Genomic DNA, 15,720 nt, shown 5'->3' with positions numbered 1-15,720 from the left:
AAATCTTAATGAAAACATTATAAAAAAAAATTCGAATAAGTATTCTGAGGACTCGCACACATGGTTCTATTTACCAAAACATGAGGAAAAGCAAAATAAAGAGAATTTGTTTTAACCTTCTCATGCATGAATCCATTCATTCAAAAAATATTAACGCATGATACAGTACTAACTTTGTTTAAACTTCTGGTATTTAAAATAGTTTCTGTAACCAATTTGTTATCCCCAGATGGGGATTACATGCAATTAATAATGCTTAATTTTGACTTAATAATTGTTATAAGGGAAAATTTATCTGTCCTATGAAGCCAATGTGCATTTAGAGGGTTAATTTTTTTTTCTAAATTACACAGTGATGTGTTGTCCTCTACATCAGTGTTTCCCAAAGTAGGTTATATCACCCTCCCTGGGGAGCAATGGAATGGTCCAGGGGCGGCAGTAGAGACTTTAGGGTTTAGTATAGGATCCTATGGGTTGGCTTGAGTTGAGACGATGAGAAGAAAAAAATTTTTGAAGGGGGCAATATAACAAAAAGTTCAGGAAACTATGTTCTACATGAATAACAAAGTCACTAAACTAGATTGTTACTTTGTTTTATGTCATAATTGAGTACCATATAACTGAATAATCTTCATCCACTACTTTTGTTTATTTATCTCACACATTTATATCAGTTTTATATAAGCTACTTGATGAATCAAGTTGAGTTGGCCAATAACAGGCATTGATAAAAAAATTATTACTTACACACTATATTGTCATTGGTGAATCTTAAAACAAATTTGACTGTATTTCATTAAGGATGAATTAAAATTTGTGAAACTTATGTTGCATAATTATGGGTATATTTACAGCAAATATGCCTTCTACTAATAACAGTCCAAAAATTCTGAACAATGATTGAAGAGGTTAAACTTATTGGCACTACTGTAACCCCTAAATATTTGTTTATTGCTCATGATGCTTTCAAATTATCATAATTCTGGTGAAAAGTGCTCATTGTCGCAAGTGGATAGTTGGATGCTTAGTGACAAGGTAAATTATCATGTGTGAATTATTCCGCACTTGACAATCATCATGATCAATAAAATTGACAATGACACTTTTTTTCAGATTGCTTTTGAAACATTGGGAATTGTTTCTGTTATGACAAATAGTGCCTTAATCTGCTTGTCTCCATCGATTCAGTCATACATAGAAGATTCCACTTCATCTTGGCTTTTAATAGCAGTTTTCATTGAGGTAGGATTTTTTTTTAAGGAAATATTTATGTGCAATGTTAAAAAAATAAATGCAGACAGATCTAATTCATATAGTATGGAATTTATCATATTCTAATTAATGTATGATTTGAAAAAAATATTTGAAAGTATCAATTGAATTGAAATTATTATTTTTAGAATAGAGAAAATTCATTTTTGAGATGCTTCATTTTGGGATTTCATGATTTCAAGTACAGTAAAACCTTGTTAAGTCGTCACCCTAATAAGTCGTCACTCCGGTTAAGTCGTCATTTTTCTTTAGGCCCTTCCACTTCTCATAGACAACAATTTTATTAAACCCTCGTTTACCCGTCGCTAATTTTGGTTAACTCGTCACTATGAAAAAATTTGAGAAAGTGGGACAGACTATTTTTATGGCTCCCATTAAAAAAAGAGTTTGTTAACAGCATTACCATATGCTTAAGTCAACATAAAATCCTATATACCCAAATGGAACAGTTTAAGTAACGAAAGTTACGCTGGGGAAGTTCATTTGCCGACTAAGGTTTTTGGAACGTTGAGGACTGTTCGAGCCAGATCTCATTTCTGCATGGGCTCTACTGGAGAAACCACTAGACACCCAGGCACTGTCGCAAGAAGCAACATAAGCACTTCGCCCCCCCCCCCCCAGGGCATCTCCGGCAAAACCAAAATTTATTGATACATCAAAGATTACACATAGTGCAAGGAAATCAAAAATTATGTAAATCGAAGAATCAAATTAATCCATTCAAAGTGCCATGTGTCATTTGGAGTGAGGTGGACAAGAGCCTGCGTATGTCTCTGATTCCATCAACGTAGGAGGTAGGGGGTAGAGATGACAAAATTTTGCTGACAAGGGGGGAGAAGTCAGAGTTTTGTTACTTTTGCTGACAAGGAAGGAAGGGCAGTGGCGGATTACCGCACAGGCGCATGAGGCGCGCGCCTGGGGCCTCGGCAGAGCGGGGGGCCTCCAAATAGTTGTGTGCTTCATCCTACATGTGAATTTACATGCGCATCAACAAATCTCTTGAACTAAGTACAGTATCTGCTCTCCCTTTTTTTTTCAACCGCAATTTTTTTTTATTTTTTATTTTTGTTATTTTTTGTATACTGTACGTATGAGTTATGGAAGAAAAACGGGAACTGAAAGAAAATAACAATTTACAAGACGCAGCTCTCAAGGGCCAGTTCTTCCCCGACAAAGAAAGAAGAGACATTGTAAAGCGATCATTCAGGGAGGGTCATTTTCAAACAGTATTTCCCTAAGGGCACAAGCAGGAGGAGGGATGAGAACAGCAGGTCCTAATGTCTGTCCGAAATGGAAATTGTAGTGAAGGCATAAACAGATGTCTCATTCCACAGTATTAAATGCTTTTATGGGCGCCGATAATACGACAGCTTTGGTGTAAGCTTTTGTATACAGTATAATGGATGGCAAGATGGCTATCGGCAAGCGGCGACATCGACAGGAAGAGACAGTCGTACTAATTAAAATGAATGTAGTAGAGCTCTTATTGTGATTTTGTCTCCCACTTGTTTGAATGAAATACTATAAGCTGGTTCAAACAACATATACATTTGCAATCTATGACTGGAACCATACGACCATATGACAAAAGAAAAGTGGGGTTTGAAATGAATGCTGAATGACATGCATTCTGAATCACGTGATTTTTCTGTTGCTCTTTTAACACTCCCTCCCCGGCTGAAAAAAATCAAGGGGGTTTCTTTTCCTTCTTTCTAAAGAAAAGAGCTACATTTTTGGATTGGTCAAGGAGGCTTGGGTAAACAACATCTTTGTGTCAGACCGAAAAGTGTTTATTGTTAATGTAATTGTAATGTGTGTTATTGTAATAAAAAAAATTTTCATGCCGATCCTCAAGATTTCCTTTAGGATTTAGATTGCAGAATCTCCAAAAATAACGGTAAGCAAAACTAAAAATATATAAATTATCTGATAAATTTTTATTTGAGCATTTCAATTCAACTACAGTAGTCTCTCGAGAATTCGGTCGTGCTCTAATCCAGCACGTCCAGTAGTCCAGGATATTTAGGTGGTGTGGTGTCACTTTTCTCCTGATGCCCTAACCCCCTTAACACGTTCTAATATTTCTTAATTGCTGATCAAGTCCTGACTATGTCTTTGCACGAAATTTCATATATTATTTCAATGGGTTTCTTCAAAGTTAATCCAGCAATTTTGGTAAAATCTGGCACACCGTGGTGTAATACGTACCGGATTAGCGAGAGTCTACTGCAGGGGTCTTCAACCTTTGAGGCATAGCAGGCCATATTGAAACATTTTATAAAGTACGCGGGCCACAATGTTATACAGTGGCATTTTTCGTTATTAAACGAAACGGGGGGGGGGGGGGGCATAATATAGAAGATTTTTATTCACTCTGAATACAAATAATGCAAAGGCAAAGGCCACAACAGGCAGAGTGCCCAACGAGGTGGCTGAAAGAGAAAATAATAATAATCAATATAATAATAGTAAAAATAAAATAGAATATACAAATACAAATACAACGCCACAACAGGCAAATTGCCCAACGAGGCGGCTGACTTAAGAACATCATGAATCCCCGAGCCATTTTTTGGAGGCCCTACCTATTACTGCTACACCCCAAATGCACCCCCCCACCCCACGGAACCCCCCAATGAATCGGTACATGCGGGAATGTGCGTGTACGTGTAGTGCAACCTGACGTAAAGTTTGTTTCTGTGTAATGTTTGTTATGTGTAGTGCTGCCATCTGCCACCAGTTTTTTTTTCTAACTATGAGTGAAGTGTTATGATTGAATGATTTATCATTGTAGGACTGTTGCTCTCTGTGGCGAGACTTTTTAACAGGGAGATCGGCTCGCATTTGCGCCTTGAAGTTGGGAACCACAGAAAACCAACTTCAGCCGACCACCACTGTGGGGTTCGAACCCGGATCCTCGCATCGCGAGTCCGTCACTATAACCACTCGACCACCACAGCGAATAAACAAATAAAAATAATAATTTCTAAAAAATTTTTTTTAAATAATTTCTTTCATTGACAATAATTTTAATTCATTCTGAAATAATTTCTTCCATTAAAAATATAATTCTTATATTTACTCCGATATAATTTCTTCCCTCTATTGAAGAAATGTTTTTCTATTAAATATTATCAGTATCTTTATATCAAATCAAATATATTATATTTGAGATATTATCAAATCTTTATTAATCAGTAATATTAAATTACTAAAACTATGACGGATCTCCATTTTTGCCGTGTGGCTGAAGGCACCAGGACGGACATCTTAGATTACTAAAAATATGATGCAGAATTTTACTGTGATTTTTTTTTTTTTAATGGGAGTGTGATTATTTTTCATCTAGTACCAGAGAATATCCTTATATTTCCTTATCTTATTTTTGTGTTTATGGTTTTGGTGATGCAAAAATAAAAAAAAAAGTTATGATTTTTCATAATATTGTTCATTTTAGTGAACCATCTCGTTCTTATTAGGGCCAAAAGGGTGCAGTGGTGGATAAACGCAAATTTGTGGGTGGGGGCGGTGGTTGTGACCATGTGTTCAATTTTTCAGGACGGTTCTGATTTCTTTTGGAAAAAATTCTGAATTTTCCCCTTTTTTTAAGCAAATTTATTTTCTTGGTTTGTTATTCAGTCAAAAACGTAGAAAACATTTTTCTTTCCATTTAATTTTTCTGATCTCGGGATGGGGGGGGGGGGTGACAGCCCCTACCTTTAATCCGTCCCTGATAGGGGGGCCTCCAGATCAGGTTGCGCCTGGGGCCTCCCAAAATCATGATCCGCCACTGAGGAAGGGGGTCAAGAATGGCTAAAAATTTGCTGATGTAATACTTGAACGGCCCCAAACACAACATTCTACAACAGGTTTTTGAATACGAGGAGAAAAAAAATGGATTTTTCCTGCTATATAGGATGAGTAGACAGGACAATAAAAAGAATCTTCTGCGACAAAGATTCTTTTATTAGCACCGGTCGAGGCTTTGGTGGAAGTCTTTGAGCTATGGTTGACCATCTGAAGAAACAGGCTAGAGGTAAACATTGATAGAAACAGTGTTAAGTAGCTATAAATCGAATGGATGAATTCGATTACAATACAATTTTTTTAAACTTGTTTAGGAACCGAAATGGGATTAAGTTGGTTAATCCAGAACAATATCGGTTTGCAGTCCCTAATTATAATGTAAAGAAATCATGGTACAGAATGGTAAGTGGGGTCACGCGATTCCTATTACAAAACTACATTCAGTTATAAACGCAGGATTTCCAACAAGAAATATGGAAAAAAGCTCCTCTTCATTATACACTTTCCTGATGAAAACAATAAGCGAATATCAAATATAGCTATTAATTTCTGATAAGTTCACACATTTTGTATTTTGTTAGAGTTTTCTTTAATGATAATTTATGAACGATCATCACAATTCAATCTTAGATAATTTGTAATACTTGTATTCGATAAGGCGTGTATATATGTATATATATATATATATATACAGGTGTATATATATAACACGCATATTTTTTTCGTATGATACATCGATAAATTGAAAAAAGTTTGAGCTAAAGCTCATTTAAGAAATTAAAGTAAAAATGTAATATTTATTGCAATTTAGTTTTATATTAAGTGCAAAGCTACATGAAGTTGACTCACATCCTGGTATTAATACAGGGACAACTATTAAATCCTGTTTTCTCTGCAATCTACTATATTAGGGGGAGGAGGGAGACTTCTGACCCATGGTCCCTATATAAGTTTTCGCCTATGGTAATTCGTAGTATAAATACAGTGAGTTTTATTGGCTCTATAAAACACTTGATAATTTTTGTCTCGTCTTAATCTTGAAAAAAATGTATATAAGTTATATATATTTCGTGTAATGCAATATTTTTCGATAAATCGGGACTAAGAAAGAGGCAAAGGGTGCCAACCTAGTCTTTCGGAAGGTACTAAACTGACAGTAACTCTTACTGTCAGTCAGCTACAGTAAACTTTTAATCATATTATTCCATGCACGAATACATCAGTATTTTGGTAAACGTGAGGGGGAAAGACTACAGGTCCCTCTCCCTTGGATACTTAATTTTTACATATGCATATTTTAATAGCGATACATGCTTAAATAATGCACTTGCCGTTAATGGCGAAAAGAATAGAAAAAATAATTTATGATCTAATTTTCTGTAGAGCTACTTACAATTGTATAAATAAAACTTCCACAACATTTTTCCATTTGATGCCTTCAAAACCCCTTATGTTAGCTCTTCGGGGGCTCTATGAAGGTCATGACCCACGTTGTTATATAGCAGGGTTGCACAAACCTTTCAAGTTCGTGGGCCAGATAGGCAGCGATATGGTTTTCCACTCGTAAGCAAGAAACTGGTGTAGCTATCGCGTTGTGCATATCGATAACTTTCTTCAGGAACCCCTTGGGGGCCACATTTTGCTTGCGACCAGAAGATGGGCACTCTCCGTTATATGTCAATCATTATAAAAGTTATCCGTGGAACATTCCCAGATTATTTGAGTGATCCCGGCATAATTACGGATCATTGAGTGATGCGTTGCACAGTTCCAGAGCACTTAAGCAGCCCGGAAACATTTTCAGAGCACTTAAAGGATCCGTGAAACATTTAGAGATTGCTGAAGTGGCTCTGTAAGGGATTTATCATTAGGGAGAATGTTAGTTTAGGTGCCCACAAACTAGCAAAAGAGTTTTCTTGTATTTGTGGTGCGCCGAGTAAGATGATAAGATGACATCGAGAATATTTCATATTTTCATAAAGGGTGGGGTTGATGATGTAAGTATCATCCAAAACCCTCCACCCCCGTCATCAAAAGTCAGCAAATTGGAAACCCCCATCGATGCTGACGTAATACTTGAATGACCCCTTAATATGCTAGTTGCTGAGAAAAATGATGCATCTCTCTCCATCAATTTCTATAATTTAAAGTATAAATTATATGAGTAATTGTATGTAATATCTCATTTTAGCATGTTATTATTGCTATCAAAATGGTGCTCTCATATTTAATACAAGATGTGCCAAAATGGGTTACTGTTGAGATACAGAAAGCTCGCTATGAATCTCTACAAGCTGTGAAGCATGAGGTATTTTATTTTCACCTTAAAATAAACATGTCATTTTCCTTCATTTTTATTGATTCAGATTAAATTTGGAAATTTTGTTACAGCTAATGATATGTGGTAGAAGTTTTATTATCACTAGAACCGCGCAGCACTTTCGGTATACCTAGAACTGTGGACTGGGTCAAATTGACCCAAACTGTGAAGAAACAGTGTTTCATAGCGGAAACAGGAATTTATTTTCAGTTTTCCTGGGTTTTTCCCCTACTTTTATTCAATGTTGTTTAATTGTGTATTTATAAAGAGAAACTATATTTGTTTATAAAAACTATATTTGTAAATGGGCTTCAAAATAAGCTAAAAATTGATGTAATGCTGTAAATATAAGACTTGGCGTACATTATTTACACTGTTCAGTATAAAAACTTTTTTCAGTAATCCCATAATATGACAAAGATGTAAAATAAGCTGTAAAATAAAATGAAATTAAATATGAGAATGTCTATAATATGATTCTGTCAAAATAAAATATATTGATTTCTTACTGATAAGGGGAATTTATGAGCATGGAGAAATATTTTTTTTATTATTCTTGCACATTTACCTTATGTTGAAATTGTGTAACCCATGCAAAAATTAACAATTTTGTTTCCACATTTTGATGCTACTTGACATCAGACTCGTTTATTTATTTGTTTTTATTTTTTTTTTTGATGGTTAACGAAAAGTTACATGATCAAGACTGCACAAACATTTCCTCGTGTGCAAGGGAAACACGTATGAGGAACCCAGCTCTTCAATAAGATTTTATAGAAACTGCATTTGAAAAATAGTTCTGGCCTTCTTTACTGCTCTATACAATATCCAGGATTTTTTTACACTTCGATCTAAGATGTATAAAAAATATGGACAGGCCACAGACAGGCTTAACCAAACATTTTCTGGCCATTTGATCAGCTACAACTACGGCAAACTTTGTTGAATTGTAGTGTGAAATAGTTTCTGGAAGCTTTTTGGGGCTACTATTGTCGATATAAACTGTCAGATGAAGCGTGCCGAGTAATAAAATATTTTTCCCTTCATAAATTTTCATTGTGGCATCATTGTTTTCCCATAGCAGTGTTTCATGAAACTGTAGTGTTACTATATTGTGTCCAATAATATTGCTCTTCGATTTCGTCTCACCATCCCTACTAAGCTCGTATTTTTTTACTTTTAGCATTTGAGCCAGCTTCAGTGTAGTGGAAAAAAGGTGTCAGTTGAGGCATTTCTGCCCCTTTTCTCAAATGTCTTGATCAGTTGTATCAATGTGCTTTTAAAGAGATTCGTTGGATGCTGATCCGTCCCAAAGTTTCGAAATCTGTTCAAAACGTATTTGCAAGCCAGAATTTTATTCTTTTTCTGTGACATCGTTTGTGTAAAGAAATTTCAGCTACATGTTTTTTTTTAGAGTTAAGATTTTACTTCCCCAAAACCTTTCTTGAGATCTGTCAGAATTTCAGGTATTCAAGTTTACGAAGGAAAAAAATATTTAGCTCTACTTGCCATTTCTTTCATTGAAAAAAAGATAATCTCCCAGAACAATAACTTGACCTTGAGAGACCTTTATTCACTGTCTTCATTTAGAAATACTTTTTAGAAAGGGTAACCACTTCCAAGAAAATTATACACCCCTTTTTCCTATAGAATAATACGTTGGGTCAAAATGACCCAAACCGCGGTTCTAGGTATAAGCGCTTATAGCTCTGAAACACGAAATGTGAAGATAATAAAATTTTAATGAATTAATACTGATATGATATCATGAAAAGTCACAAACTTTTTTTTATCAACTGAGCTTAAGTTTACGAGACAAATGAAAATGAAGTTTGATTTGGGTCAAATTGACCCACTCCATGGTTCTAGTGTTATTTTATTTATAATTTATATTGAACATTTAACCCTTAAACTGTTTGGAGATATACGTAGTATACCCAGAAATACTACTCTCCATAAAAGCAAAAAAAATTCCTTTTTTATTTTAGCATCAAAAATTGCCAATAAGCAAATCGAGCAGCCCATCAAACTCATTGCCCATGAGTGCTCAGGTAAGGATCCAGATAGGAGTGACGCCATGTTTTCCTTGGAGCCTGTGAGCAAAAATAAATATGAAAATCATGGTGCTGTCCCATAGTATATGGGACCTATATGGTAACAGTATGACTTTCACTGTGTCTATCTTTGACACATTACCCTGGATCCACACCTGTGAGTGATCGGATCAGTTTTAAGGTTAAAGAAAATCATTTAAAGATAAATTATTTAGAACAATCATTGAAGAAAAATAATAATGAAAAAACATTTTCCCTAAAAAATCTAACAAGTTATGCTTTTATAGTGCTGAAGTTTAAATTTTTTAGCATAAGAACAAAATATACATAAAAGCTGATTTTTTTTATTTATATAATTTTCTTTTTTTGTTTCAGAGATTATTATCATCAAAAAAAGAACTGTAACATCCTTGCTTACCACTGTGAAAATCCAAATTGCTTCAAAAGGAAGAATGCGTTAAATTTTGGTGTACCAAAAATTTAAAATCCTCTTGTAACATATTGTTGCATTTGACATCTAGTCACATAACATGATAGTCCATTTTATTTATATCTTGAACTATTTTTTTTTCAATAAAAAAAAATTGGATGCCATCTCTCATTTCCATTACTAAGAAATAACATTGGTTTTTCACAGTCCGAAAAATTGAGCAAAACATGATTATAAATGATGTGGTTTTATGTAAATTATGTGTTTTGGATAAGTTTTAAGTATCTAAGTTGGCATATCTAAAAAAATGTTGCTATTAAATTCAACTTCACAGAATTAGTACCTATTGAGATCAAGTGATACTCGAACCATCAATATGAACAAAATATTACTTGTATCAATTGATTTTTATGAAATATAAGTCTCTGAAATTGTGTTTTAAACATTTTATGCAATGCAATTTATATCATTGAAAAAATGAACTTTCACCCACTTTGAGTAACAAACCAATGTATTTTTGCTTAATTATCTCAAATAATTTTTGATGAAATCCTTGTTAGCTTTAGTTTTTCAGAAGCCTATTTTTGCCCTTGAGCAGATATTATAGTGGATTTTCCAATTTGCTCTCATTTGAAGTTTCTTTTTTTTATCGAAGGATGTAAATTAAAAAAACCTATAGGTATCTTTAATATACCAAATATTTTCAGTTCTAGGAGTTAATTACAAAATTTTCTTTGATATGAACTGCGGCGCGGAAAATGAAACTACTGAACTTGCAGTAATCATTTTCTATTATATTTTTCTTAATAACGTAATCATGTTTGATGAATAGACAAATCAGTATATTATATTGAGTTGTCTATTGAATTATATATAGCCCCGATCTCTAGTTTTTTGTGGCTTTGTGCGACTGCATCTTTTGTGCATTACCTTACATTCCTGGACTATAACAATGCTCTTACATGATTCAAAAAATCCACCACCCCCCCTAACAACACACACTGACTACGTGGCATAGCTATGTATAACTTAGGTTTTTCTATAACTGGTGGTTTGCAGAGAGCTTTCCTGAGGTTTTGAAGTAACAAAAGCTGTGAAGTTTTTCTCTCTCTCTCTCTCTCTCTCATTGCTAGTTGAATGAAAATATCTACAGGGAACAGAAATTTGTCATGAAAATGTAAGGGGTGGGGTGAAAGAACACAAGACAACACTCAAATTACCCTACAATGCATGCTCAGAACTTAAGTGAAGCGTTAAATGTGCATATTCATTAGCAAGTCTCCATTCACAATGCGTTTGTGTGAATCATTAAAAAAAACAAGCTGTCTGCAAATTGGCTGAGATCTAGAACCAACAACGAGAAAACATGGTTAGGCTCAAGTTCTAGGTTCAGTATATCTGTTCTACTTCTATCTTTTTGAGAGGAAAATGTTCCCATGATTTTTTAATTTTTTTTGCATAAACAACACCCGCCAACAAAATCACATAATTTTAAAAAAGGAATACAATATGATAAAAACATACACTGCAGCTCTTAAGGTGCATATATATATATATATATATATATATATATATATATATATGCAAGCCGATTTCAAAGGTATCTGGGTATTTCACTGATAGAAATGTATAATCAACCCTCGATTTAGAAACTCATTCCTGAAGAATGATTTCTCCCATAGGAATCAATGTAAAATGAATTAATCCGTTCCTGAAGAAGATTTCTAGTGTGAACTTTTATAACAGCCTGCGTGCATAATATTAAACCAATGGTGGTCATATTAAACTATGCACTGAAAAAAAATAGCATAAAATCAAAAGATATGAAATGCAAACGGAATGAAAACAATGCCAAGGCAATGTCTGGTTTCGTCAATATTATCTATAATCTTGGTGTCAAAGGCCTCAATCTCTGCCTGCAACACAATTTGGCCACAATATCTTCCAAGCCAAATTCATGAATCTGTGATTCACTTGCTGCCAAAATTTCTGAAGAATGACTGCAACAGGATGTTAAAATTATGTTTCCAAAAGTCATTGAATGATAGTTTTATGTCAGGTATTATTGCAAACCATCTTTGAAAAAGTTATTTTATTTTTAGAGTTTCATAAGAGTTTGAAATGACCTGCTGATTCACAGGCTTGATAAAAAGAGATATTTGTGGACAGAAGCCCACAATTATGATGAAATCTAATTCCTCAGCCACTCTTCTGAAAACAAATTGTCATTTTTGGCTGAAGACACCTGAAATATGCCCCCTTTGGGATTTAGAGTATTTTCGCATGTACGTAAACTGAACCATCGTTTGTTGTTCGTAAACCAAATTGTGTTAATTATGCAAACAGAGCCGTTTGCAAACGGAAGGTTGACTAGTATCTTTTGCAGAGCATTTTTTTCTCAAAGAAAAAAAAAAGGAATAATTTCAGAAACCTGAAAATGAGGCCAAAGGGGAAAAATTTCCAATATATGAGGACATCTGGTAACCTTCTATACATGTCATGCATTCACTCCCCTGAAACGTATGGTGCCTATATGACAATAGGTGTAAAGTTATTGGAAATGGCTTTACATCTATATTGGGACAGCTTAGAATTAAAGGGGGAGCTCAAACCTAATATACCAATCTACAGGTTCTATGGAAATGGTGGCAAATGTTGTGGAGGCACTCGGGGCCCATGGGCCAAATACAAGTTTATGCCTATGTTATATGACCTATATTTTACAGTATTTATGGCTGTCCAGAAATTTCAGGACCAAAAAAGACAGGACACCAATGAAGCTTACTTAAATTCATAATCTCCCAAGTAGTTGTGACCTTTTCGTTAAGACCTGATTCACTTCAAAAAATTGAAGTGATAACAATAGTAATTTTTTTTCACTTTGAAGATGTCAACTGTCAATAACAATTTGCAAATACTTGGATTATTTTATTTTGGAAGATAGATGGCGCCATTCAAAAAACAAACTTCAGTGGAAGGGATTTGAACCCTGAATAGGAGAAATGAACCGTATTACAACAGTACTAATCTAGTGTTATTATGGCATGACTTTACCACTAATGATGTATAAAGGTGGCTACACACTTAACTGCAAGCTTAACAAGCATGCACAATTTCCCTTTCACCACCACATCGTGCAATCATTTTTGTACACTGCAGCAATTTATGAAAAATTCAAAACAAAAAATTCATCACAAGTCAGTAACGAAGTCAACAAATAAGGGAGAGTGTGAGCAAATGAGCGAGTGCCCTAAAGAATAAATGAGCACACTCACTAGCTCAAGTCATGACCAAATGAGTGATAAAGCACGTGAGTGACCAAATTATTAAGGAAGTGGGTTAGTGAATGAGCAAATAAGTGAGCCATGGTCCCACAAGGGTGGGGCTGACAGGGCTCCAGTCTGGGGGCCCTGGGACAATCTGGGATATTTTTTTGTTTTTCCGCACAATAAATTTATCATGGTGGGGCCCACTATAGATTCCAGCCTAGGGGCTGTACTGCATGATGTGGAGGCCTTGCAGTGAGCAAGTGATTGAATGTGCAAGGGATGAGTAAGTGAACCCAGTGACTGAATGAGCAAGTCAGTGAGCAATTGAGAAAATGAGAGTGAATGAGAAAGTCAGTGGGTGAGCCAGTCAAAGACCAAATGACAGAGTGGGCAATGACCTGGTGAGAGAGCCTATGGAGTGTGAGCTAACTAGCGGGTTTTACAGTTCTATTTAATTTCCCATCTAGCAAGTTGGACTCAATAAGGCAGTTGCTTCACCTTGGCGATGACATGTTTGCTGCTCAATTACCCTAGCTCATTTTTGCTCACCCACTTTTTCATTCACTTGGTTATTGATTTGCTCATTTGCCACCTTTCTCAATTGTGCATTTGCTCACTTACTCATTCAGAAGCAGAGCTCACTGAAGCATGAAGACTGATACAAATACCTGCATGGTTATGCTTGCTCAAACGCGGGACTTCAACAAGCATGTATTATCAAAACTTGTTCAATCCTCAAGCTGCTTGTTCGAAATTCTCATACAGATCAAGACCGTAATGTGGCCTGGGGCAAACTTTTCTTTGGGGCCCCTCTCCTGAAAAGATTATTATGCAAAACAAGTTTAAACTTTTGTGGGCTGTTTTAAACACAGGCTGGTTGCGGCCCTGCTCAGGTGTGGCTCGTGAATTTTTTTCCATTTTTCGGATGGATTTCGTGCCAATTTAATACCATTGAATTTCTTTTTTTTATGAATTTAATAAATCAGAAAGAAAAGTTTTCGGAAGCATTGATAAAAAAAGTCCCGTAAAATGCGGTTCATATGGTCAAGGTTTGGCAGAACTCTGTATTCTTTTCTCTTGGTAGCTTTCCATCGCGTACCCACTCAACACCACACTAGAAATAATAAGTGTGGTGTTGGTTAGGCTGACCATATTTCCTCGAGAAATACGGGACATTAAGATTCCAAATACGGGGAAATACGGGACACTGCCAACTATCGCCAAAAATAACGCCAAAACCAAACAAAGTTGCCAAATATTGTTGAAATTACAGAAAAATCAAAATGGTTGGAAATGAACCATTACTGCAAATTGAAGTGGATTAAAATGAATTCCACGAAGAAAAACGTTCACCAAGACGAATGTGGGAGATTAATATTCTTATTTATAGTTGTAATTATCATAAAATAATTTATGAGTTGAAAAATAATGTCAATCTTTGACTTCAATAAAGAGTAAATATTCATGTAGGCTTCGTGTAAAATACGGGAAAAACCGGGACACTTTTGCCAAAAAGTCGGGACGACCAAAAAAACTGAAAATACCGGGACTGTCCCGGGAAATACGGGACGTATGGTCACCCTAGTGTTGGTCCATTGCAGTGATGGTAACTCGTGGGAAATTTCCCATATTCGTGGGAAAAATTGGCCAAAATTAGTCCATATGGGAAATTTCTTGGCGTTTGTGGGAAATTTTGAAATTTGGTCAAACAAAAGAATTTCTGTTGAAAAAAATATATAAATGCCAAACAATGCTTTTCTAGTGTAAAATAATTGACTACATATTTCCACCGATAGATGGCAGCAAAAATTTAGAAATGTGTGGGAAAAATTTAGTCAAAAGGGAAATTTTTGTGGGAAATTTTGCTTGACGGGGTTACCATCACTGGTCCACTGAGCCAAAGCGCTTGCTGCCTCTTCAAGCGCTTTGCACTGAGCTATAAGCTTTAAGCATCGAGATAAGACGCCTTCATATATTCATGTATTAAGGAGTTCTACATCGAGCTTATATTATATAGAGGGAGCATAACGTCAGCGGTCTCCGCCTTGGTAGAACTCCTTAATACACATAGTATATGAAGGCGTCTTACGCCTTGGCAGTGCTGAGAAAGGGTTCCCCCAACATCTTTCCTCGGAAGACCACGTGATCCGGTGAAAACAAACACGATCTCCCATAGAGATCAATGTTAAAATTGCCGATTTCAACATAGAATTGCGTAAATTTAGTAAGGTTTTCCGCCGCATCAATAATTTTAAAAATTGAATTGAATTCTCGATTTTCGAAATATTGAGTTCGCTTAGAGATACGAAGCCCAGAAAATTAAATATAAAATAATGAGCCAGGACCAATAATGAGCCAGAGACTTTTGAGGTGGATATCCATGCAATAACATTAATTTCAGCTTTTTATTTATATCTTCTCAAGCACGGGAATAAGAATTAATGTCTCCGTATTGTCTTATATTATCCAATTGCATCAATCCATATAGTTTAGGATGCTTTGAAATTAATTAAGGGCCCATATAAATTAAATTCCGCAGCTTTAATCAAGCATTTTTTGAAGCAAAAA

The 15,720-nt window shown here is 35.2% G+C and overlaps 1 protein-coding gene across 3 annotated transcripts in view; it reads left to right on the top strand.

Annotated features, from left to right (window-relative positions):
• The window catches only part of Axs (Abnormal X segregation), a 54,057-nt gene extending 44,010 nt beyond the window's left edge, over nucleotides 1-10,047 (top strand). For all 3 annotated transcript variants that reach the window (XR_016193535.1, XM_089239167.1, XM_089239166.1), the window contains 3 exons: nucleotides 1,114-1,242; nucleotides 7,271-7,387; nucleotides 9,829-10,047. Coding sequence is in view for 2 of the 3 variants with exons in the window: in XM_089239167.1 (XP_089095293.1) it covers nucleotides 1,114-1,242; nucleotides 7,271-7,387; nucleotides 9,829-9,858 (276 nt within the window). In the remaining variant the exon portion in view is untranslated. The remainder of the gene's footprint in view (nucleotides 1-1,113; nucleotides 1,243-7,270; nucleotides 7,388-9,828) is intronic.
• Nucleotides 10,048-15,720: the final 5,673 nt, after the last annotated feature.

This window comes from Pholcus phalangioides, unplaced genomic scaffold (assembly GCF_987345545.1).
Source record: "Pholcus phalangioides strain wild (caught in Gottingen) unplaced genomic scaffold, Ppha-v1.0 ptg000011l_1, whole genome shotgun sequence".
In the NCBI taxonomy this organism is placed as follows: domain Eukaryota; kingdom Metazoa; phylum Arthropoda; class Arachnida; order Araneae; family Pholcidae; genus Pholcus; species Pholcus phalangioides.
The sequence above is the reverse complement of the archived record's forward strand: the minus strand, read 5'-3'. Positions and strand labels throughout refer to the sequence as shown.